This window comes from Euprymna scolopes, chromosome 34 (genome assembly GCF_053919585.1).
Source record: "Euprymna scolopes isolate OS-2025 chromosome 34, ASM5391958v1, whole genome shotgun sequence".
NCBI lineage: Eukaryota > Metazoa > Mollusca > Cephalopoda > Sepiida > Sepiolidae > Euprymna > Euprymna scolopes.
In genome coordinates, this window is record NC_136515.1 from 5850471 (window position 1) to 5877799 (window position 27329).

General features: G+C 38.5%; 1 protein-coding gene across 1 annotated transcript in view; it reads left to right on the forward strand.

Annotated features, from left to right (window-relative positions):
* LOC145259103 (uncharacterized) overlaps positions 1–27329 on the forward strand; it is a 185365-nt gene that overhangs the window by 67840 nt on the left and 90196 nt on the right. The window contains exons 3-4 of the mRNA XM_080116758.1: positions 14867–14962; positions 20804–20982. Of these exons, the coding sequence (XP_079972884.1) occupies positions 14867–14962; positions 20804–20982 (275 nt within the window). The remainder of the gene's footprint in view (positions 1–14866; positions 14963–20803; positions 20983–27329) is intronic.

Below are 27329 nucleotides of genomic sequence, written 5' to 3' on the forward strand. Positions count from 1 at the left end.
TTCTACAGAATTTCTTACAATGTTACCGTAGCCAAGAAAAGTTAATTTTATACCTACCTGGCTCATTTGTTTGCGTTTTCAAGTAGTTTTTATTGCTCTCAAAAATTCAGTTTTTCCGAGCGGATTTAAAAAAAAAAAAAAAAAAAAAAATGGCGGAATCATTTTTTTTTTTTTTTTGGCAAAGCAAGCCTCGTTTTGAATTCAAGGTTTACAGGGGTTTTGAATTCTTTTTGGTATTTTTTTTTACGAGAGTACTCAGCGTAGTGTAAACAGCCCGACCTAAATACCCCAAGGGGTTACTATTTGGGACCATGTCTACTAGGGAGGATGGAAGGAGATAAGCGAAATGTCCAGCTAGTCTGTTAATATATTTTAGATACCGGCAAAAATGTATGGCCTGGATTTTTATGGAAAAAAGGATTAGAGGTGGGAAGTGTAACGTGCATCCAGGAGATAAGCGCCCGCGTGTTTGCGTGTTGTGTGGGTATGTGGGAGAGACGGATGAGGGGAAAAGACTTACCTCGAGACCAGCTCAGCGTTACCGACCAAAAATAGAAAAGAAAGACTTTTGTAAAGTATGATGTCTCGCAAAGTCACACGAATTCTCGCAATATGCAAATTTAGCCGGCCTAGAACGACGATAAAAGCGGGTGATGAGAAAGATGTGGGGAGAGCGACGATTGAGTTGGCCGGGGAATCGTGTGGCTGTTGCTTCTCGTGCCGTGTGAGGATATTTTACCGTTGTTGAATTCCGTGCAGAACCGGTGTATAATGGTTATTGAATTGCTGCAACATTTATAACATCTTTTCCTGAACTTACCGTGTTAAAGAGAGAGTCGGGCGCTATCTTGAATTTTTCCTTACACATTTTTGTTACAGGAAGGATGCCATAGAGGCCACAATAAAGAATCTATGAAATGAATAACGTTGGAAGTGTGGAGATTCTGACTCCATATTATTAAAGACAAACGAATATTGAAGGTTGAGAACTGACTTTATTTACTACCAACAATTTGTTTTAGGAGAGGCAAAGTGTTCGTAGGATGGAATGTGATTTAACAAAGGAGATGAATGTTCGTAAAATGTTTGTAGGAATGTATGAATTGACGAGGAATGAATGTTCGTAAAATGTTTGTAGGCATGTATGAATTGACAAGGAATGAATATTCGTAAAATGTTTGTAGGTATGTATGAATTGACAAGGAATGAATGTTCGTAAAATGTTTGTAGATATGTATGAATTGACAAGGAATGGATGTACGTAAAATGTTTTTAGGCATGTATGAATTGACAAGGAATGAATGTTCGTAAAATGTTTTTAGGTATGTATGAATTGACAAGGAATGAATGTTCGTAAAATATAACTTATCTTTTGGACGATGGAGAGGGTTAGGGTAGGCTGATCATCCTGCTGTCGGTGAAGCGTGTCCTGGCTTGTAACTGGAAAGCGAGTGACTTCTTTCATCAGCGCTAGCAGCCCGGCGTCTTCGTCTTCTTTCTCCTCCTTACTTCTTTGGTTTGTGTGAATTAGGCATTGTTTAGAATTGAAGGCGTTTGGCCCATAACATGAGAGCGTAGTCGGCTTCAGTTTACTGGTGCCTTATTTCTTTTTCATCTCTTTAGGTCGGGTGGGAGAATCCGTCCGTGCGTTCACTGACGCAGCAGGGCGAATCTCCTCTTTTCTTTTTTGGTCCCCTCTTTTTATAGTGGCAAACCGGCTCCCAGCGACTGTGATATTTGAGGGGTGTATTTTAGGCGCGGAGCTCTGCCATTGGTCGATAATTAATTTGTGGTTATCTTATTTTTTTCTTCCCAAGCGGAAGCGATGCGTGGAGCCATGTGCAAAAGACGATTTTTCATTTTGTCTCTCATGGTGGATGCGTTAACATCCGGTTCGTTGCTAATTCTCATCATGTTCCCACAAATGTCCGAATAAAGATATGGGGACATAGTTTTGGAAGCCGATTTATCATAATTTTTTTTTTAAGGATTCTGACTACTTTTTGATTGTATTTGAAAGATTAAAGACTAAAGTTAATTTCCCAAAGGAAAAAAATATTTGTACACCTGAGAAAAAGCAAAAAAAAAAAAACAAAAACAAAAAGCACTTATAAAATATGTTTTCACTACGAAATTTTTCAGCTAAACTTTGAAGTTAAATAAATTCATTGTAAAAATCCTTTAAAAGATAAATATTAGTTTCCTGGATCTATTTAGAAGATAAATAGTAAAGTAAAGTTCTAAGATATTTAATTAAATAAAAAACATCTTGTTTATACAAAAAATAACTTAATTAGCTCCAAAAAGCGAGGCCTTCTGTCCTTCGCAAAATCGCATCAAACGAAAGTTTTGTAAACATGGATTATACAGAAGCCCTAAATCTTAGACAGACAAAAGGCTGTCTGAAAATGACGTCATGTAGTTAAAAGGAGGTAGGGAGGGTACTGATGTTCTTTTTCTCCCAGACGTGAATCCGTACATTCCTATCCCGAACGTTTGTATCATTTTTACCATTTTTAATTTCATTATTTTTCTATGTTCCTATTCAATTTTTTTATTTTAATTTTTCAAGATGTAAAAATTATGTTAGACCGAAAGTTTCACATTTATGCAAGCAAGGAAAATATAAGAATCTTGCATATAAAAATTATGCGAAACCTGTAATTAAAAAAAAAAGTAGAAATATTTTTTGCAATTATTTTTTTTTGTGTGTGAAAATATTAAATAAACAATGCTTAATTCAATAGTAATATCGATAGTTCGACAAATTAATTTTTCCTCGAGTTATATCGAATTCATTAATACGGATTTTAGGGGCTTTTTTTTTCATAATATTTTTCATAATATTCCTGTAAAAATTATTTTTTTTTAATTGTTATAATTTACGATACTTTATTTTCATTAAAAAAAAAAAAATAATTCATGCATTTTTTTTTTTTTACTACTGAAAGTCATAACATTGGTAAATAATACATTTTCACTACGATTTAAAGTAAAAAAAATAGGTTTATTATTATTATTTTTTTTTTTTTACACAGTGATCACCACTTATCAAGGCTCGGAAGCCACTCAGGGATAAGGGTTATTGCAAGTACATTACGTTAGTGAGGAGATTTGATGAAGTGTTTAATTAAGGGGGGCGGTTCATTAGGAATTTGTTAACATTGGACTTGAAGACATCCAAGTTGTAGTCCGGAGGGAAGCAGGCAGACGGAACAGAGTTCCACAGGCGTGCAGTTCTAAGAAAGAAGCTTTGTTCATGGAATCCGCGTTTTGATTTAGGCACAGATATAGAGTGGGGGAAATTTTTCACAGTGGATTCAGCTAGACGGGTGTTTTTCGTGAAAGATTGGCCCCCCTCGCCAATCTTTCACGAAAAATTGGAGATTGGAGTTCAGACGAGCACCTGCCATGGAAATAACGATAAAACAAGGACAGGCTCGCAACGTCTCTTCTGTGGGAGAGAGGTTGCAGGGTAGAGAAAAGAGCATCCCCCACTAAGCCACGAAGTCTATTTTGTACTCTGTCAAGGCAGGATAGGCTGTTTTTAGCAGCTCCTGCCCAGATATGGCAACAGTATTCCATCCTTATTATATTCCGTGATCATTATATGATAAATACTGAAAATTTCGTTGAAATTGGTTAATTTCTTGACTTTTGATGAATTTTTAAGTCAGGAGAGAGGTCAAAACGTTTATACATTTGAGCATCGGCATTCATTTTGCACGTACCTAATATATATCCTCTTATCAAAATTTCTTTGTCTATCTTGCAAAAATACTTCTTAAAAATGCAACAATTCTAAGTATACGTATTCTTTGCATTCTTCAGACTACTGTTCTCATCTTGAGTATTTTTTTGCACAACGTTTCGGCCGATGTAACTTCTGACCTTTTTCAGGTGTATCTTGTTGAACTCAGGAGTCTTTCTGTTGAACCCGGAAAATCTTTCTGTCGAACTCGGGAATCTGCACAAAATTTCAAATAGGACCATTTTTTTAATCCGTGGAACATAGTATGGTGTCGGTCTGTCAGCCATCTTGAACCTTAGACCTCCAGAAGAGTGTAACTTTTCGACCGAAATTTACTAAGTACTTTATCCACTATGCCACGGGTTCGTTCAAAATTCCTCATCACGAAAATTAAAAAAAAAATATAGGCAATTCTAAATATCTCTAAAGGTGCAGCGAACTAAGTACTATGGTATCCGTTTGATGCGCATTTAGGGATTAAAAAGGATTATTCACTACATTACCATATTTACTTTAGAAATTTTGGTACTTTTGCACTTTAGTGCCCGTTTTTCCGTGAGTCTCATTCGGCAACGCTTTGCGAACGATGGAAACCGCCGGATTGTACCGAGTGAGAGAAAAGAGACGCGGGCAGACGAGCAGACGGTAAAAGTTGGAAGCAAAAAAAAAGAAAAAAAAAAGAAAAAGAAAGAGTTTAAAAGGAAAAGAAAAGAAAGGGAAGAGTGTTATTGTGTTTCTTCAAGCAACAAGTGGGGGCGGAGAAGGTTCCTCTCGCAGCCAAGAGTTTTTTTAGTTAATAGTCCACTTATACAGCGTTGCAACAATGGTTATGTTGCAACCTTTCGCTGCAGGAAATAGATTACGTCCAATGGTCTCGTAACAAAAGTACAGTGATCGGATTTAAAGAGGGAAGAAACTCAACAATCTAAAACAACAGAGGAAAATGGGCGCCAAAAAAACAGCTATCCTTTTTCCAGGTGACACCTTATGTGTACTCCTTCAACCAATGAGAGTGGCCGTTATACAACAACAGTTTACTATATTGCAAGGGAATCATGAGTAAATTTCCCTTCTTCTGCCAAGGACTGCAGGCAAGTTTCTTTTAGTAATTTCCAACATGTGAAAATGAAGAAAAATGAATCATTCAAGGCTGGAATTTATTTGTAAATCTCCAAAAACAGTCCTCGCGTTTTGTCAGGAAAACCGGATGCTGGCAACGGAGAGAAGGTGTAAAACATGTTGTCGAAAGTGCATCTTGAAACAACAAAGTGTAACTGACGGCTGTGGATGCACTAATGACCACTGCAGACACTGGACCTTCTTGCGCCTTTTTCAAGAGGTCCCATCCTAGACTATCTATAATTATACGCTTTAGATATTTGTGGGCGTACGAAATGGCTGCACACAAAAATCTATGGCGAGAGTGCGATATCTGTAGAAAATGTGTAAGGAAAGTCCTTTAAAATTACTGCGTCTCCTATAGATGTATAAGGAAAATCCTTTACAAGTACTGCGCCCTCTGTAGATGTATAATGTTGCAGCAACGTAAAGCAATTCAATAACCAGATATTATCATTGGCAGCATTGGAGAGTAGATAATACAGTGGATGTGTTATCGGCAGCTCCAGTAACTCTCGCTTCTCCTATTTTGTCATTCAGTCCTCATTCAATGAGTGATGTTTCTGACAAAGGGTGAAGAAAAAGCTGCTTAAAGGTCGGTACTACTTGGTGACCAGTAGTCTGAGATGTCGGATATTTTTCTGTCTTTGTCTGTCCTTGTTGCCATGTCACTAGTAAGGGTGCTGGAGGTAAACGTTTTGTCTGGGCTGACGTTATCCGCCTGATAGTCAGGGACCCGAACCTTGGATTAACCACTAAGGAGGCTGTCCTATCAGCAGGCGCAAAGTACTGGGACTGCTGTATTGCCATTTGGTGAGTGGATCTGGACCATGCAGTAGTCTCTGGTGGGGCCTCTCGATGCCATACTAGTGGGTAATTGTTACGGCTTTACCTTTTCGTGTGCTACAAAAAAAAAAAAAAATTTCCTCTCTTTTTCTCTCTTACTTTCCCTCTCTGTACTGCTCTAACCAAGTATGCCGACCTATTCCACAAATCCCCAAACCTCAACATGAAATATCTCCAGAATAAAAACTCGATTAAACCTAGAACCCCATCTTCCAGCGTAGACCCCTACTACCAGGTCTCCTTCTCCAATATCAGGGGTCTATGTTCCAACCTTCCAGAGGTTGAAACCCAATTACAGGAGACGAAACCGGACATATTATTTCTATGTGAAACTGGAATAGGGCCGACCACTTCCCTAGATGAGTTCATAATTAATGGATACTCCAATTTAACAGCTAAATCTGACTCCCAAGATCGCCATGGGCATGGAATATGTGCCTACATTAAGGATGGCTTCCCATGTGGCAGGGATATCTCTAGAGAAGATCCTAATTTACCCTATATGTGCTTCAGGGTTGCACTTGCTAACACCACTGCATTTATATTTGCCCTCTATAGGCCCCACAACAGCGGAGTTACTATCTTTAAGAGCATATCTGAGAAAATAGACCACATACTGTCTTCACATCCCTCGGCTAACATCCACATCTGTGGTGACTTCAACGTCCATAACGTGGAATGGCTGACCCATTCAAATAAGACAGATGATGAGGGGAGGTTTTGTCATGATTTTGCCATTGCTTATGACCTCACTCAGATTGTTCGCGAACCCACCCGTGTGCCCGATACACCCAATCAATATGCAAGCCTCTTAGACCTTTTTCTTTCAACTTCCCCTGAGCTATGTTCATGTACCGTTCATTCTCCTTTAGGATCCTCCGACCACTCCGTCGTATCAGTTAAGATAAAAACAAAATGTAAGAAGCCATCAGACGTACCCCTCCACCGTACTGTATACCGATACTCTATGGCTGACTGGGATAGCTTCCGTACATTCATATCTGATTTACCTCTGCACTCCATGTTTAAAAAGGAAGTGTCCTCTATAGTATCAGATCTGACCGAATGGTTAATTGTAGGCATAGACCAATTCATACCATCAAAAAAATTCCAACAAAAACCTAACAGCCAGCCATGGTTCTCCCCAGAATGTGCTGCTGCTATCGCGCACAGAAATCACTTTTTCCATAACTACCAACGTAATAGATGCACTGAGACTAAAGCTGCTTTCAGGACTGCCAGCAACCACTGTAAAAGAGTAATAAAAAATGCAAGAGAGCTATATGCCCAGTCTGTTAAATCCAAGGTAGCTGATCAGCGGCTTGGTTCCCACCAGTTTTGGCAAATAACAAATAGGATCCTGAACAGAAGTGTGCGTTCTATCCCAACCATTATCAATGGACCAGAGGTTATCTCGTCAGCGTCAGACAAGGCCAAACTATTTGCAAAGAACTTTGCAGCTAATTCTACCCTATGCGACGAAGGCCATCAACTCCCCATATTTCCTCCTATAACACAGAACAAGCTAGGTAATATACAAATATCCGTGCATGAGGTCGCCAAGCTAATAAACAACCTAGATTCCAGTAAAGCAACTGGCCCTGATGGCATCCCAATTATAGTGTTAAAAAAGCTTCAACCAGAACTTGCTCCCATACTTACGAAACTATTTAAGCGCTGCCTTAAGGAGAAGTGCTTTCCGACCCCCTGGAAGACCTCATCAGTTTGCCCTGTATTTAAGAATTCAGGTGATAAGTCATCTCCCTCTCAATACAGACCAATAAGTCTTCTCTGTGTTATGAGTAAGTTACTGGAATCAATATTAAATAGAGAAATAGTCAACCACCTCAGCAGAAACAACCTTCTTAGTGACACACAATATGGTTTCCGCTCTGCAAGATCTACTGCAGATGTGCTGACGGTTATATCCCACAGGATTAGTGAATCTCTTGACAAAGGCTTCCTTTCTAGGGCAATTGCTCTTGACATATCAAAGGCCTTTGACAAAGTATGGCATAAGGGTCTACTTCACAAGATTTCCAGCTACGGTATAACTGGAAATGTTTTCTCAATCATTAAATCATTTCTCTCCGATAGGCTCATAAGAGTAGTGGTAGATGGACAAAAATCGGAGGCCTGCAATATAAATGCTGGAGTCCCTCAGGGGTCAATCCTCGGCCCAACTCTCTTCCTGATCTACATCAATGACCTCCCTAAACACATACTTAAATCATTCGTTGACATCTATGCTGATGACACGACCATCTACGGCAACACATCAAAGGCTGTAAATGACGAAGTTCTCTCTGATTCTCTCTCCTCTGATCTCGAGCGCGTGGTTCAGTGGGGGAAGATGTGGCTAGTTACCTTTAATGCATCTAAAACCAAACTCCTATCCTTACATCATCAACGCTCTGATCCCCAGCTGGCATCAATTGTGATGGATGGCTCTCGTCTGGGTGAGGCCCCGTGTTTTGACAAGCTTCTGGGTTTGACCTTTACTCCTGATCTGAAATGGAACACGTACATCAAGTCTGTTGCCAAGGTCGCAGGAAAGATGGTGGGATCCTTCTACCGCTCCAGAAGATATCTCACTACTGATGCAATTCTCTATCTATATAAAAGCCAAGTACGGCCAAGGATGGAATACTGTTGCCATATCTGGGCAGGAGCTGCCAAAAACAGCCTATCATGCCTTGACAGAGTACAAAATAGACTTCGTGGTTTAGTGGGGGATGCCCTTTTCTCTACCCTGCAACCCCTCTCCCACAGAAGAGACGTTGTGAGCCTATCCTTGTTTTATTGTTATTTTCATGGCAGGTACTCGTCTGAACTCCAATCTCTGGTCCCCTCTCGCCAAACTTTCACAAAAATCACCCGTCTAGCTGAATCCACTGTGAAAAATTTCCCCCACTCTATATCTGTGCCTAAATCAAAACGCGGATTTCATGAGCAAAGCTTCTTTCTTAGAACTGCACGCCTGTGGAACTCTGTTCCGTCTGCCTGCTTCCCTCCGGACTACAACTTGGGTGTCTTTAAGTCTAATGTTAACAAATTCCTAATGAACCGCCCCCCTAATTAAAAACTTCATAAAATCTCCTCACTAACGTGATGTACTTGCAAGAACCCTTATCCCTGAGTGGCTTCCGGGCCTTGATAAGTGGTGATCACTGTGTAAAAAAAAAAAAAAAAAAAAAAAAAGCAATTCTCTTGATGCTGCGATGGCTTCTTTCAGCAATGCCATTTCCTGATGGCACATGCGCACATTTTTCAACCGTAGTCGGACGCCCCACTCATCTAACAACTGCCGGACTTGCTGGCTACAAAACGCTGCATCATTGCGCACCTCGCTCAGAAAAAATGGATGATAGGTGGCGAACAACATTTGCCGAATCCTGTCTGGTCATCTGCCGCCACACCGCAAATCCTGTAGGCTTGCAATCAATGAGAGTTAGAAAGGGCTTGCCATTGTAATGGGTAATATCCATGGCCGGCCGCTGCCACACACCCTCAACTTCCAATCGACCCTTCTGCGATCGCTCTGGTGCAGGATCAATAGACTGGCAAGCCTCACAATTTCTGATGATCTGTCTGACATCCATCTTGGTCACTGCTGGGTATACGCGCCTCACAAAATAAAGGGTCCTCTTGATACCCGGATGTCCGCTCTGTGCATGAATTTTTTGTATTTGACATGGGTCGAACTGCACACGATCGAGCAGTAATCTCCATTCCCATCTTCGCGGCTTCATACCATTTGTGAGGTACTTGGGTCAGTTGGTCAGCACGATTACAATGTGATGGCACCAGAGTGACGCTCAGTGATAGCCCATACTCAGATACCAGGTTTTTTAGCGTGTCTAGCCTTCTCCGTATTAACATTTCGCTTGCTGCCTTGGTACGGATTTGTGTCCGTCCTGAAAGTGTGTCAGACACCCAGTGGTAGACACACAGAAAATCTGTGTAAAAGGTCAACTTCTTAGACTGCCACTGCAGGGCCAGATTTATCCCTTTTACAACGGCGTCCAGCTCTGCCAGGTTGATATGCTGAGAATCTGTTACGGGCCGCAGCCAACATGCATCTTCGAATACGTTTCCTCCTTGCTCCAGCGATACTCCCAACGCCAAAGAACTGGCACCAACCCACACACCTACGTTGTCTCCAGTAACACACCACCGCCCACAGGCAGGGTCCTTCTTGTTCACTCTCTCCAGTGTCTCTTTAATCATCAGAGTTAATCGGACATCATCGGATATGTCATCCCAACCCGTGGTTGTTAAATTTGCTCTGCGTTTAATTACACCAACAGCTGTGCGGAGCCAGCCACAGGCCGGTAAGTGACCAACAAGTTTTCCACACCAAGAAAAAACGGTCAGCTTTGTAAGGATGTTGGGGATGTTTCGAATTTCACTGCTACGCCTCCATTGTAGGGTGCCATCTTCTTCATAAACATCCAATCCCAATACACGTGCTCCTTCCCTCAAACGTTCGGGATTCTTGCATTCCAGACCAAATTGAGCCAACTTTTCTTTGGCACATGACGCAGACAGTACATCTTTATTGACGTATACGTCATCAATGTAAGCTGACGTTGAGTCCCTCATGGGCTTTTCTTGGGACAATACTTTGTTGACAATAGGCTTCATGATCTGTGGTGCCACATTTAGGCCAAAGCCAAGGCGTGTAAGGCAGTACCTCTGCCCCTGGAACCAAACTGTCTGGAACGGCCACAACGTCTCATCAACTCGCACCTGTAAATAGGCTTTTCGCAAATCCAATATCGAGACATTAGTGCCTTTCTGACGTCATTCCCTCAACTTGCTGGCGCATATGTCAGCATCGGCAGTGTAGGCTTCAACATGCTTGTTAAGCTCCCTATAGTCCAGCACCGGCCGTACTTTCGACTTGTTATGCTGGACTACTGCCATCAAGGGTATTAGACCCTTGGGAGGCCCAAGCTTGTCCTCAGGGTAGGGGATTAACCAGCCATCTTGGATCCACGCCTTTAGTTTCCTATCGTATTCTGCTAGGGCCTCACTGGGTATAGGGTACTCTGCAACCCCATTCTTGAGTTTAGTCGGTGCCCTTCCCTCGGTCTACTTTCAAGATGCAATCAAGGCCCTCTTGCGCGAGTCGTAGTCCACTGTAAAATCCGGTCGATCGATGTGGAGCGCTGCACACACTGGGGCCTCCAAGAATCGCACTTTTCCATCCCAATGAATTGCGACTCCCCCCAGCGCCTTGATGGCATCGTATCCGAGCAACAGGTCAAACCCCAGGAGATTTCCTTGGGTCACGAGCACATTGATCTTAGTGGCTACACCGGTGTCCGTCTAGATCTTGACAGTTCCAGCTCTACAGCATGTCTGGGTTTTGCCTCCTATCGTGGTGACTTTGATCTTTCTCTTAGTTCAACTTGGACACAGCCTGGCGCTCACTATAGTATGCGAATAGCCTGAGTCGAGGAGTGCTGAGCTGGGTATCCTGTTTACGTCGACGGTCATCACTGGTTGCGCCTTGTTCAAATTTTGCTTGGGGAGCAGGGCGGCGCTGACGTCCTCTCCCCTGATACGTTTTCCGCACATGTTTGGGTTAGATGCCCCAAACCGCCACTATTAAGTTGGTGCAATTCCTTGCAAAATGTCCGCGTCGGCCGCAGCGAAAACATTTCCCATTGCTTGCAGGGTTCTGATTCGGAATCTCCCGAGCGCCAATCTGGCCTGTCTGTGTCGCCATCACAACTGGTTCCCCGAGGTCCTCCTTATCTTTGATGATGGCTCGAGCACGTTCCATCAAGTGTTCCATGGGCGTTGTTGAAACGCTGGTTGAGGCTCTCAGTAGCTGCTTCACCCGAGTGGGAAGGTCCGCCACAATCGCGACACCCCTCCACCGAATAGGACTGCGAGTTTCTTTAACTCCGCGAAGAAAACGTCCACGCTTTCCTCCGGTAGAAGTTTTTGGGAAGCAAATTTTTTCATAGGCCATACAAGGATCCATGGCGAATGCCTTGTACAGCGCAGCTTTAATTGCGGTGACATCTCCCTTTTCGGCAGCACTGAGTTGCTGATACACACTCAAGGCACCCCCAGTCAATCTCAGGGGAATCATAGTGTATACCCTTTTTACCTCACAAAGGTCGCACGTCAGCTCGACCCTTTCAACCCAGTCGACAATGGACATGGACCCGTCAAACTCGGGTATGAGCTTTAAGTCGAATTTCGACTCGGTCATAGTCCTAGAGGGCAAATAGCCGAAATAGCTTGGAGAAAATGTGTAAGGAAAATCCTTTACAAGTACTGCGCTCTCTGTAGATGTATAATGTTGCAGCAACGTAAAGCAATTCAATAACCAGTAAACACCGGTTCTGCATGGAATCCAACTAGCAAGGTACCTAGATGGACGCGAACGGTTACTCAGAACGGTCCCACCAATGGTTAGATATGCTCACACCCACATGGCATGAGAAGCAACAGCAACGCGATTCCCGACCAAGTCAATCATCGCTCTCCCAACGTCTTTCAATCACCCGCTTTTATGGCCGTTGCAGGCCGGGTAAATTTGCATATTGCGAGAATTCGTGTGACTTTGCAAGATATCATCCTTTACAAAAGACGGTGGCCGCCATCTTGATCTTTCTCTCTCTATTTTCGGTCGGCCCCGAGGTAAGTCTTTCCTTTTTGTCCGTCTCTCTTACGCACCCACACAACACACAAACACGCAGGCGCTTGTCTCCTGGATGCACTCTTCTTGAGAGATATTTGCCAAGACTATTTCCTTGTTTTATTTTGCTGAAAAATACATTAAAAAAAAACAACAACAAAAAGAAAACAATGCCATTGTCGGCAAACTTTTCTAAATTTTTTTTAAATACCACCCCCAAATAGTACACTTGTTTCATTGAAAAAAAATTAACGAAAAATTTTTAGATACCCCCCCCAAATTCTATAAATTCTTTTTCATTAATTTAATGAATAAAATACACAAAACAAAAACAAATATACCTGTTGACTAATTCAAAGAAAGAAAACTTTTATTACCCCCCGCCCCGAAAAAAAACCCACAGTTGCAATAAAAATAAATAAAACAGTAAAATTCATGAAATTATTACGGTAGGTTGTTTGTTTTATTTTCTTTCTTTCTCGTTTTTTATTTTTATTGACTTCCGTACAGTTTCTGTCGCCCACCGGGCGTTGCCGAGCGAGACTCACGGAAAAACGGGCACTAAAGTGCAGAAGTACCGAAATTTTCTCTGAAAATCCAACTGGCTGAAATTTTGTATGAATCTTTATTACGATGAGGTGCAGCGAACTAAGTGTTATGGTATCCATTCTATGCAGTTAAGGATTAATAAGGATTGATACAGATCAGTATTTAATGCAATAATAAGTACAAATCTAATCATATTTAATCATAAAACTAGCATGAAATACTTATTCTATAACTTTTGCCTGTTTTTAATTTTTACTAAGAAAGTCTAATAATAGTGATATTAATGAAAGAATTCCTATCTTTGATGAAAGGGTTTATTCCGAAAAATGCAATATCCAAAAACTTAAATCTATAAATATAAAAGCGAAAATGTATGTGTGTTCGCTTTTTCTGTGTGTCTACAAAAGGCTTCACAACTTTTTAAAACTTTTTATATCACATATAAATCGTAATATCTCAGAGTTAACAACGAAGCTCGCCTGTCTATTTAATTTGCTCGATTTCAGGACGATAAATATTCAACATTTGTCGCTCGCCGCATGTGGGTTAGTCTTTTTCCTATAACATCTTGGGAAGCGTTCCCGCAGTAAATGAAATACTATACTATCTCACAGTCAAACTTGATCTCATTAAGTCATTAAAACGGGCACCTGCCAAATCCAAGTAATTAAATAAATTGGAACGTGTTTCCGTTCGCATCTCGTGGTGGGTCAATGGTTAACGTCACACGTTTTTTTTTTCACACTTTAATTTACAACTTTGTCTCAAGGGTTCGGGTTTGATCCTCATACTTACTTTTTTTTTAACCCCCCCCCCCGGGAGTTTCCACACGCACCTCCAAACACCCGGGCAACGCCGGGTACCCCTCACTAGTCTAATATATAAAAGACAAAATGTGCGCACGCATTTGTGTATGTCCACGAAAGGCTTGTTATGTCGAACTTCTTGTGCCGGTTAGTATCCGGGAGAAGTTTTCTTATACTTCCTAGATCGTAATATCTCAGATTCGCAAACGGACATCGTCTCTATCTTTTTTTTTTTGATCATGTTTTAAAAAATTTATTTGTTTCGAGTGTTTGTTTGTCTTTTTCGTATAAATGGAGCGAAACTAATTGAAAACAACCACCAGCACCTGGGCTTCGCCCGGGTAGTGTCTATTCTGCAATTGGTCCTTGGTCAATGAAGGGGAAACCCTTCATACTGAGACAATTGCTATTTATTTGGATACTGCCAGAGTGCCCCCTTTTTGGGGGAGTTTCCCCCCCCCCCACATTAAAAATGACCTTCGTAGGAGGTTTAAAGCAATGCCATTTATGCAAGTCATCTTTTTTGCATTGACTACATTTAATTTGAATGCTTTAAAGTTCCGGTCGTGTCATGGCATAGGGGTAAGACGTCAGGTTTTCTTTCACTTTCTTTTCTGCTTCCATGTCACGGGTTCGAGCCTGCCTTCCTACTACCACTTGTTTTTTTTACACCTCCAAACACCCAGGCAACGGGCTAGTAAAAAATAAAATACATTAATATACATTGTAACAGAACGCAGAAGTGCATATGGCAGTTGTATGTAAATGACCGAGCCATGTGCAAGGTGACGTCGTGGCAAGGAAAAAAGAAAAAGTTCATAAAAATCATGTGCACAGACCAAGCATCGCGTTAGAGGTATGTGGGTGACGTCACAGCTGAGATGAGAAGGCATATGTGGATGGAGAAGGAAGAATAAAGGTCTTTTGTTTAGACCTGAACAAATTTTAAAATTCTTTCCTATTCCTATCTTATGTTTCTTGTGATGGAGTCTATAACGTGTTGGGTCCCTACGTAACAATATCGCTTCTAACGGTTTTACTGTTAATTCCTCAAAATACAAATGTAAAAGATGCTGCAAAGAACTATTTCATTTTTCCTTGTTTTAAAATTTCCTTTTTTTTTTACGTTTCAAGAGATCGATATTGTGGATACTTGTGAACCCAAATCCAGCGTTATGCGGACGATGGAGCTAATTAACAAGTACAAAACTGGACCAAAGAAACTTATCGGTAAGTAAACAAGAACAGGAATTCTTTCACTTGGAGCAAGGTGTAGTATGAGTTCTAGTAATTTATTTATTACGGACTATTATCCTCATCTTTCTTAGTTGTTAAAATACACGACGTCGCGGTTACCACCTGACGAAGGCCAGAGGAATAGTTTGCTGAAACGTTGTAACACAACAACTAAGAAAGATGAGAATAACAGTCCGCAATAAATAAATTAATAAACAGACAGGAATACGAATTTATTATAATATATATATATATATATATATATATATATATATATATATATATATATATATATACTCGGGGTTTTTTTTATTCAAAAGTAATGGACTAGTGAATTCAACGAGGTTGTTAGATAGTGCTCAATAAAAAGAGCTGATAATACTTGTTTATTGTTATATAAACATGTTTACATCCCGCTGCTACAAACAGCCACTTGTTTCAATCAAACAACAGATATCATCAGGCAGCGACTTGACTATTCAAATATTCATTGAACATTTGAATAGTCAAGTCGCTGCCTGATGGTATCTGTTGTTTGATTGAAACAAGTGGCTGTTTGTAGCAGCGGGATGTAAACATGTTAATATAACAATAAACAAGTATATATATATATATATATATATATAATGTGTGTGTGTGATAGTGTCTACAAATAGATGTATGTGAATATATGTTTATGCCTTTCAGTACGTAAATCTATATTTAAAGTAAACGTTTCTCTTTATATGTTGTCTGTGTTGTGTATGTTGAGTAGACATTCAAGGAAGGCAGGGAGTCTGTAAAAGATGAGGAGAACTTTGTAAAGGAGTAAGAAAGTCAGAACATCAGAGTTGATTGGCCAAATAAAGAATTTCATGGTTAAGGACCACAGTGTGTCTTTTGGAATTCTTTTTCCGATTTCCTTCTCCCCCAACTGTATTGACATGCAGAAGTTCAATTGTAATGTGAACAGACATCTTGCTGCTAAACTCCCTGCAACTTATTCTTTCGCTTGGAGCAAGGTGTAGTATTTGTTCTAGTAATTTATTTATTGCGGACTATTATCCTCATCTTTCTTAGTTGTTGTTTCACGACGTTTTGGCCAATGACGTTTTGGCCAATGACGTTTCGGCCAACAACGTTTTGGTCAGCTTTGGGTAATGAATTCCAATTAAATAATATATATACCATTTGGTACGGACCCGAACATGGAAGATCAGATAATAAATAAACGTGGATTTATAAGACCAAAAAATTCAACCTTGATCGCCCGTGGCGCAATGGATAGAGACGTTGAATTTCTACGAATCCAGATAAGAATTGTCTGAAGATAGCGGTTTCAATCCTACCCGAAGCCGGTCAGAGGCTTACTTGGCCAAAAAATGTGGTGCGACGACAACAACTACGGATGGCAGTAATTGCTGATCTCTATAATGAATTGCAATTAAATAATATATACTATTCGGTACGAACACGACTATGGAAGATCAGATAATAAATAAACGTGGATTTATAAGATCAAAAAATCCGACCTTGATCGCTCTTCAGGGCCTGTGACTTGGTGAATAGAGACATTGAATCTTTATGGTTTCAAGTGAGAATTGTCTGAAGATAGCGGTTTCAATCCTTCCCAAAGCCGGCCAGAGGCTTACTTGGCCAAAAACGCGGTGAGACGACAACTATGGATGGCAGTAATTGTTGAGGACTCAGTTAGAAGATTCAGAGTTCCTATCCCGTTGCAGTTACCACCTGACGAAGGTTAGATGAATAGTTGGCCGAAACGTCATGAAACAACATCTGATATAGATGAGGATAATAGTTCGCAATAAATAAATTAAAAAAATAATACTCATCTCAATAATGAATTCCAATTAAATAATATATATCTGTTTTAGTACTAGACCTTGGTCAATGAAAGAGAAATCTTTCCAGCGACGAAAGTGTGGGAGAACAGACTCTTAGCTCTTTAATCGCCCGTTTTTGGGTTTTTAACTGAGGAAAATCGGTGCAAAAATTGTGAAAATTAAAAAAAAAAAAAATGGAATTTGTGAGATGAAGGTCGAACGACGGCATTACGAATATGCATGCGTAACGTAATAACTATTGGTTCATGTTTTAATTCTTAGCCTTGCAGCAAATATGTCATCATAGGCTTATAGTAAACACAAACCTCTTTCTATATATATATTTATGTATGCATATTTATATTTGCTTAAAAATGTTGCCTACCAAACTCCTCTGTCATTTTTTCGTCTACAGACATGAAACTTAATATATAGGGTATTCAGAACCCATGCAAAACTTTATATTTGGGTTTTAGCCGGGAAAAACTGATGCAAAAGCGTGAAAATTAAAAAAAAAATGGAATTTGCAAGGTGAAGGTCGAACAACGGCATTACGAATATGCATGCATAATGTAATAGCTATTGGTTCATGTTTTAATTTTTAGCGTTGTAGCAAACTTGTCATCATAGGCTTATAGTAAACATAAACCTCTTTCTATATATATTTATGTATGCATATTTATATTTGCTTAAAAAATTTTGCCTACCAAACTCCTCTGTTATTTTTTCGTCTACAGACATGGGGTATGCGAACCCATGCAAAACTTTATATTTGGGTTTTAGCCGGGAAATATCGATGCAAAAGAATGAAAATTAAAAAAAAAAAAATGGAACGACGGCATTACGAATATGCATGCATAACGTAATAGCTATTGGTTCATGTTTTAATTTTAACCTTGCAGCAAACATGTTTTCATAGCTCAGGCATTAACGTCAAAGGAAAAAGTAAATCATAATCTAAACGTTTTGGTTTCGATTCTTGGTGGTATCGCATGAGTCATTTTCTTTAAAAAACTTTTAAAATCATTAGTATATATTTTAAATCATTACAATATATATATGAATAAAATAAAGCAAGATATAAATGATGCTTTAGACGTTATGTGAATAAAAAGGAAAAACCTAAAAGAGTAAAAACGAAAATAAAATCAACGTTTCGTCCCTATTTCAGGGGACATCATCAGGATTTCTAGGCGAGGATGTACAGGAAGACGGTCATATCACATGCGAAAATCTTAAAATCCATCCCAGATAGAGCAAAACGGAGACTTATTGAATCTGCTTTAATTTCAAACATTAACACGATCAAACAAAGAAAAGGATTTTATAATGTAGCCCCAATCATAGGTAATATAATAATAAATGAACAAAACATTAATTTAGATTCTGGTTGTTGATAAAAAAAAAAAAAATGCATATATGTATATAACCCGACCCCCCCTCCACACACTTGATATAAATTCTCTTTTCATCATGAAATTTTTTTCTCTCCAGAACAGAAAGAGAACTAAACTTCTTTTTCGCATGTGATATGACCGCTTTCCTGTACATCCTCGCCTAGAAATCCTGATGATGTCCCTTGAAATGGGGACGAAACGTTGATTTTATTTTTGTTTTTACTCTTTTAGGTTTTTCCTTTTTTATTCACACACACACACACACACACACACACACACACACACACACACACACATATATATAGTAATCTATAAAATATATATGGCAATTTAGCTACACTGAATATTCTGCGTTTCATCAAACTATAGGATTCGTCAGGAATATTCAGTATAGCTTAATCGCCATATATATTTTATAGATTACTAACTAGCTCTACCTACGTATTGAGCACTTTTGAAGTAAATACTTAAAGTTTACGCATAAATCTATACTTTCGTATATTAAATTTATGTGAATAAATGAAGTAGTTATATATATATATATATATATATATAAAAGGCAAAATATGTGTTAGTGTGTGCATGTGCATTTTTTGTGTATATCCGGCAAAGGCTTTCGGAGTGGGGCGCTCGGTGGGGTCACTCATTCTTAAAACTTTGTATGATTAAATAAAGGCAAACAAGTAAAAAAAATACCAACACCTCACTATTTCTGCAGCTCAACAACACGAAATCCTACTTCCCCTTCCCCATCCGCGCATGGTGACCTGTCTCACCGCAACTCTCTCATCCAAACTCATTCTCAATCATGAAGTATGCATGTTGCTTTATTCCAGAACTTTAAACCCACCCAAATATGTCATAACACTAAGGAAATTTGGACTCCCGTTTAAATATCGATTCTTTTTTATCTAATAGTGTGTAATCTTTGAATACGGATTCCACTGAAACATGTATGCACATATGTAACTAAATAATGTTTGTATAATAAAGAGACTATATACCAGCTCAGCCTTACATTGAACACCATTTAATAATCATGGGTGTTTTATTGTATCTATATGTAGGGGAACCAATCGTACAACAATAATGTATATATATATATATATATATATATATATATATAGCAACAACCATCCAAATACTTTTTATATACTGTCCAGATTATAATATCTATGATTTACAAAATGAGCTCACGTGTATCTTTAATTTCGGCGACTTTTACACGCTATTTGCAGATATTTCTTGGTCTACACGTGTTTGTTTGGCTTTTCAGTATAAAATCGAAGCTGAACCCGTAGCAAAAGTAGCCCCCTGGCACTCGGCCAGGGACATCTAGAAAAGCAATGAGGTTTGATCAATGCGGGGGGGGGGAATCCTTATATCAGACAACTGCTATTCATTTGGGCACTCCCCTATTTATTGGGAGCCAACATCTTGTGGGAAACACAGACACTGGCTTGCAGCCAAAGTTAAGCTTCCCCATATGGCGTGATGTTTGATCTCATTAAGTTCATGCACCTGTCATTTAACTTTTAAATTAAAACACTTTTCGTTCCTCTCCCGTTGTGGCCGAGCGGATAAGATACCAGATTTTTTCCCCTTTCTTTCCCACCTTTGCGTCAAGGCTTCGGGTTCGAGCCTACCTATCTACCTACCAAAACTTTTTTTTTTCTTTTAAACACATGGGCAACGCCGGGCACCCCCGCTAGTATAATGATAAATATGAAATCTGCATTAATCAAAATATCATATTTAAGCGTATTTTATGACCGGGCAATGCCGGACGGTCTGCTAGTATAGTTGTCCAATCGAATAAAGAGTAAAAACCGGAAGTCAAAAAAAGCAAGTAACCCTGACGTTGCTTGTCGCTGTTCAAATTCAAAGCTTACAAAAAACTTTCATAAACATTAAATAAAAATTTAGTTAATAAAAATTGTTCATAATATTGATTATTTCGGCTGACAATCATTTCATCTCATTTATGCTTATCTTCGAGTGGCTTCTTGCCTCAATAATTGCTTAAGACTCTGAAGATTCTGAATAATACGTTTACTTATTCATTTATTAATTTACTAGCGGGGGGGGGGCGCACTCAGTTTTACCCGGTCGTAAAATACGCTTAAATATGATATTTTAATTTGTCCAGATTTCATATATATTATTATAGAGTCGTGATTTCAAAAGTAAAAAAAAAAAAAAAGCATTTGGGTGCCATCAGCTAGAATCGAAACCAAAATCAAAACTATAACATTCAAAGCTGGTGACGTTACCACTGTACCAACGTGACACGCATATGAACTGATTAAAAATTAAATAATAAAAAAAACTAAGATGAATGTGTGAAATGTATTACGACCTTTTCAACTTTGACCCCTTTTGACCCCTCAAAAACTATTGTAACCGGCTAAAGACCCATAAAAGAACGTTCCATAAAAAATCCAATCATTTGAGGTCCTTAGCGCTGCCCTGTAACTTTTAGTTTCGGAAAGATAGAGTTTGAAAATATGGAGACAGACAGACAGACAGACATAGTGAATTTTATAAATTAGAAGGTTTATTTTTTGCTCGATTTTTTTAAAATAATTATCATTTTTCTGTGTTCTTTTTCCAAGGTATCCTCAGCATGACAACAAGCGCAAACATGTTGAATGTGTCGTGGTTTTTGAGTTCCTTGCCGGAGAAAGAACGCTTAATTCAGATCGGAACCACAGAGACAGCCAACAAGTTGAACGATCGAACTTTGTATCCAACTTTCTTTCGAGTAATTCCAGATGACGAATTCCAATTTCAGGTAATATCTAACCAGGGGTTCACCTCGCAAGGTAGAAATCTCTCTGGAATATTTCTTAATCGACGCCTATACGCACTTAGCTATATACCTTGTAGAGACATTTGCAGCAGTCGCAAATACAATATACGATTTATTTTGTCTTGCGACAATGGCATTTAATTCCTCATTCTCCTTCCACTCGTGACTTCTCATTATGGCTGTGACGTCACCCACGTCTCTCACGTGCTCATTCTCGTCGGTGTGCACAAATTCTTTTTATGGTCTTTTTCATTGCACACGGATCGACATTTGCATAGGCGCGTCCACGTTCTGTTATTGTTCCTTAGTGCTCTATTCTGTTTCAAACTTTAGCATGGCAGACCAATTGAAAAGCTATTTCAAACTCAATTAAAATACTATTTAAGACTCTAACATGGTAGACCAATTAAAAAGCAATTTCAAACTCAATTAAAGCATGACAGACCAATTAAAAAGCTATGTCAATCTCAATTAAAATACTATTTAAAACTTTAGCATATATATATATATATATATATATATATATATATATATATATATATAAAAGAAATAAATGCTGTGAGAATTTCTCTCCCAAGGTTTTTGCCCTTGGCAGATGGAAGAAAACCAAACAGAAATTACAACAGGCTCACCTTTAAAACTCCAAGGTAAATTTTATTAAAGCAAAAAGGTCCATGTTGCAAAAGATGTGTCATCTTCGGTTATCTGCTACTATGGGCTGGTAACCTCCCTGAAGGGATAATAGTTCGTCTTCGATAAAGTTTGGGTCGAAAATTTCGTTGACAAAGAAATGCGCAGGTTGAATGTTGAGGTATGGATACTGTTAGTCGGGTAGCCTCGTGGTGTCCTCTTTGATTCAGTCCAATGGCGGACAAGGCAGGTCAAACCTTAAATTCGTCCTTGACAGGCATTAATTTGTAATGAAGAAAGTCAATGGATTCACATAGCACAAAGCGTGCATATATATATATATATATATATATATATATATATATATATATATATATATATATATATGCACGCTTTGAATATACATATATATATATATATATATATATATATATATATATATATATATAAAAATTCGCCCCACATAAGGGCATTGGTGGTTGCAAATGATAATATTTCGCCACACATTTCGCCACACATTTGGGTATTAAAACGTCTCAAAGCAGTAAAGTACTTTCGCTGCTTCGAGTGAAAATTCGAGTCCATCCAACTCTGCGTCTTTTTGAATTCTGGTGAGCTGAAAGGATGATTTTGGCGCCAAAAACATTCTCGGCAGTTAATTATAACATGGAATTTGATTGGTTCAAACAAATCCGTGGCTGGACAAACCGCCCAATAAAGAGCTTGCTTATTTCTACAGAATTTCTTACAATGTTACCGTAGCCAAGAAAAGTTAATTTTATACCTACCTGGCTCATTTGTTTGCGTTTTCAAGTAGTTTTTATTGCTCTCAAAAATTCAGTTTTTCCGAGCGGATTTCAAAAAAAAAAAAAAAAAAAAAAAAAAAAAAATGGCGGAATCTTCTTTTTTTTTTTGAAAAGCAAGCCTTGTTTTGAATTCAAGGTTTACAGGGGTTTTGAATTCTTTTTGGTATTTTTTTTACGAGAGTACTCAGCGTAGTGTAAACAGCCCGACCTAAATACCCCAAGGAGTTACTATTTGGGACCATGTCTACTAGGGACGATGTGAGGAGATAAGCGAAATGTCCAGCTAGTCTGTTAATATATTTTAGATACCGGCAAAAATGTATGGCCTGGATTTTTATGAAAAAAAGGATTAGAGGTGGGAAGGATGCCATAGAGGCCACAATAAAGAATCTATGAAATGAATAACGTTGGAAGTGTGTAGATTCTGACTCCATATAATTAAAGACAGACGAATATTGAAGGTTGAGAACTGACTTTATTTACTACCAACAATTTGTATTAGGAGAGGCAAAGTTTTATTAAAGCAAAAAGGATCCATGCAACCCTTTTTGTACGGAAGGTCTACCAAACTTCTGTCAATTTTTGGTTTGGTTTGATTGTTTAATGCTGAATCCAGTTAAAAAAAAGGTCTTAAAAAGATTTGGTTGTTTTACGGCATATCAACCCTTTTTGGATTATTTAATGCCGAATCCAGTTATTTTGGAAACAGTATTCATGTTGTATCCAGTTATTTTGTCGAAGGTTTTTATTCTTCAAGCTCTTTGTATCTTTCATTGATAGTTTGTAGTGTTTGGTTTGGTTGTTTTAGAGTGGATTTTATCGTTTTTGTTTCCTGCCCTGCAGAACATGACTGAGTTTTGCAATGGGAGTGGGGAAATCCTTACAGAGTTAATGTTTGGTATTTGGAAACCAGTCAGGAAGTGGGGGAGATGGAAAGAGAAAAGGGGGGAATGGGAAGAAGGAAAAGGGGGGAAGGGGTTTGTTGTTTTTGTTTTTCGTTTTGCAGAACATAATTAAGTTTTGCAAAAGGAAGTAGAAAAACAAAAAGCATCAATGTTAGATGCATTTCATCCTAGGAAGCCAATATCTTCAGACAGCCTGATCTGGTAGCATCATGCCCTGTTTGGGATGAAACGACAATAAAATATTGTATTTTTAAATGTTTGAACCTTCAACCTCCAGAAGAGTGTAATTCTGCAAATAATTTATCTTCTACACGATGACGGTCCTGGATATGACCTAAAACTATATCTGATGGTAAGGTCCTACCTTATGGGCCTTGGAGAGTGTGGAGCTACCTTTTAATTGCCATTGCTTCCAGGTCCACTCTGACCCGTAATGGTAGTACCTGTTAGGGTCCCAACTATGGGTTGAATAGAAACTGACTTGAGAAAACAAATATATCCTATTAAAAAAATTTTCTTCAAAATCACTGGATTCGGCATTAAAACACCCGTCTAGCTGAATCCACTGTGAAAAATTTCCCCCACTCTATATATGTGCCTAAATCAAAACGCGGATTCCATGAACAAAGCTTCTTTCTTAGAACTGCACGCCTGTGGAACTCTGTTCCGTCTGCCTGCTTCCCTCCGGACTACAACTTGGATGTCTTCAAGTCCAATGTTAACAAATTCCTAATGACCGCCCCCTTAAGTAAACACTTCATCAAATCTCCACACTAACGTAATGTACTTGCAATAACCCTTATCCCTGAGTGGCTTCCGGGCCTTGATAAGTGGTGATCACTGTGTAAAAAATAAAATAAAAAAATAAATAACCTGAAAAAGGATTGATATGCCGTAAAACAAAAACAACCAACCAATCTACACGCTGATTGTGAGTTCGACAACATACAGCTGAAGAAGGTCGCAGGTTACATCAACCGAAACGTTGTAGAAAAATAATATTCAAGATGCGTTGCCCAGTCGTGAAATATGCATAAATATTATATTTTAATTCATACGTAGTGCATGCCAGTATTGATTTTTCTAAACAGTTCACTTCTTGTAAGAAAAAAATAAAACACTCTAGCTGAGATCGAAACCAAAATCTAAAGGCAGGAAGTCAAGTATGATAACTATTAGACCAGCTTGACACGATCTTTAGAAAGTGTTTTCATACCTACTTATTCTTAATGTAAAGAAGCTGTCATGTTTAGCAGCCCCTTTTTGCGAATGAAAACTGATTAAAAAGTTTTTCACATGTCTGAATACCCTATAAACTGATTTTCAAGTCTGTAGATGAAATATCTGTTGAATGTATAGGTTGAGATGTGTCCACACACACACACACACACACACACAAACACACACACACACACACACACACACACCCACACACAAACACACACACACACATTCTCACGTTTATAGGTATACTAGCAGGCAACCCGGCATTGCCCGGTCATAAAATATGCTTAAATATGACATATCAGATTTCGTATTTATTATTATATTATATTGGACCCGATATATATTAATGATTTAAAAAGTAAAAAAAAAAAAATGATTTGTGTGCCATCACTGAGAATCGAAACTAAAACGTTTAGCTTACGATTTCCTTTTTTCTTTGGCGTTAACTATGAAGACATGTTTACTGCAAGGCTAAAATTTAAAACATGAACCAATAGCTATTACGTCATGCATGCATATTCGTAATGCCGTCATTCGACCTTCACCTGGCAAATTCCATTCTTTTAATTTTCACGTTTCTGCTCCAATTTTCCTTGGCTAAAACCCAAATATAAAGTTTTGCATAAGTTCGAATATCCTATATATTAAGTTTCATGTCCGGAGACGAAAAACTGACAAAGGAGTTTGGTAGGCAAATTTTTTAAACAAATATATATATGCATACATAAATATATATAGAAAGGGGTTTGTGTTTACAATAAGCTTTTTATACAAATACTAGCTGTACCCTGCAACCCGTTGCTGTGGCTCAAATTGGCGCAATGGAAAAAGTTCCAAAATGAGAAAAAGCATGTTTCTTAGAGGTTTAATTTTCCATTTTGCATGGGGACACAGTTTTTGTTGTTCCATTTTCTTAGCTGATATAGAGATTTTCCGGTTTGGTGACTCTTGAATACGTAACATAAATTGTCCATGTGAAAAAACAGTCAGTGTGTAACTGTAAGGCCCACAATAGTAAAGATTGTTCCCTGTGCTTTGTTGATGGTTATTGCAAATGACAATAAAATTGGAAAGTTCAATTTCCTAAAGTGTAATGATGTATCCGGTGGAATCATAGGAATGCATGGAATGAAGATATATTCATCTGTGAAAGGTCCTGTTAAGATTGTTGTTTCTATGATATTGTTTGTTAATTTTTTTTACTGCAAGCTATGTGCCATTACAAAGCTTGGATTATTTTATATTTCACAACATGATAATTAGTACACCAAATTTCAGTTGCAATACATGCGGTGGCATCCCTGGCAAATATAGCTGTTGGATAATTAACCACTTTATCTGCTTTCACAACAGTGTCAATGGATTTGTATTTGACTACCTCACTTGGAATTTTACATTGAATAATAGCGTTAAGTTCACGGGCATCTTTGTATTGACCTGCAAGAATAGCTCATTCACTCAGTCAAATGGAATTCTTATAATTTGAATATCTGCAAAAACCTTTTAAACTAACTATTCTTTTGATGAAATAAAATTACAGAAATTACAGAAGTTAAAAGTCAAAGAATTTTGCCCTTAACTCTGATCAGCTGGCACTTTTTCGTACCCAATTTCCCACAAGTGATGCAAAAGTTTTTGTGCAGATCGAACAGTCTGCAACTGGACATGCATATTTTGAGTTAAGTTTAATATCTTCACATGGAACAAAAAAGTAGAGTATTTGAGGCAAGCATTTATTTCATCTGCTGGTGTTGATTGAAGAATAACAGGTAACATTTGTCTGAAATCTCCTGCAAGCAATATTACTGCATTCCCAAATGGTCTGACATTGCCACGCAAATCTTGCAAGGATCGACCAAGAGCCTCAAGTGATTTTTTGCGTACCATTGTGCATTCATCCTAAACAATAAGTTTGCATTTCTGCAATATTTTTCCCCATATTGGATGTTTTGGAGATGTCGAAGATGAGATTTTTGAAAAATTGAATGTTTTAAAGTAGAATAAATAATTCTTCTACTTGGCAGCAAGGTCGCAGGTATTCCTCATGTAGCAAGGGCTAAGGCTATGTCATTTTGTTACCAAATAGCTGCCAAAATCAATTTAATTAGAAAGGTTATACCAGTTACTTCTGGTGCTGTTCAAGGTAGCAGTAATTTCCAAATAACTTCTATTCTCACAGTCAGTAAATTAGGTGACTAAAATAGGATTTATCCATGTTTTGACAATGCCTTATTCACTGTAATTAATTTAGGAGACTTAAATAGGATGAGGGATTAGAGATGGACAGATAGAGAGGAAGATATATAGATAGAAAAGAGAAAGTGAGAGGAAAATAGAGAAAGAGAAGGAGATAGAGAGATAAAGGGATTGATAGATAAACAGAGAGAGAGAGGGGGGAGAGTTAGAAACAGAGAGGGATGAGACAGGAAAGGAGAGAGATAGAGGGAGTTAGAGAGAGAAAGGGGCTCAAAGAGAGATGGAGAGGGTGATATAGAGAGAAAGATAGATTGAGAGAGGGAAAGTGAGAGATGGATAGAGAGAGATATTAAGAGAGGAAGAGAGAGGGGGAAAAAAACAGAAGGTGAACTACACTTCACCGTTTGTTTCCTCGTTCAGTAGAGAAGAAATCTTTCGAGACTGAGGCAATTTTAATGTTTTGTTATTATCCAGAGTACCCCTTTTTTTTGGGGGGGGAGGCTAGATTTTCCTCACATTAGAAACCGACCGGGTTATCTGTACTTTCACTTAACAAATTAATAAA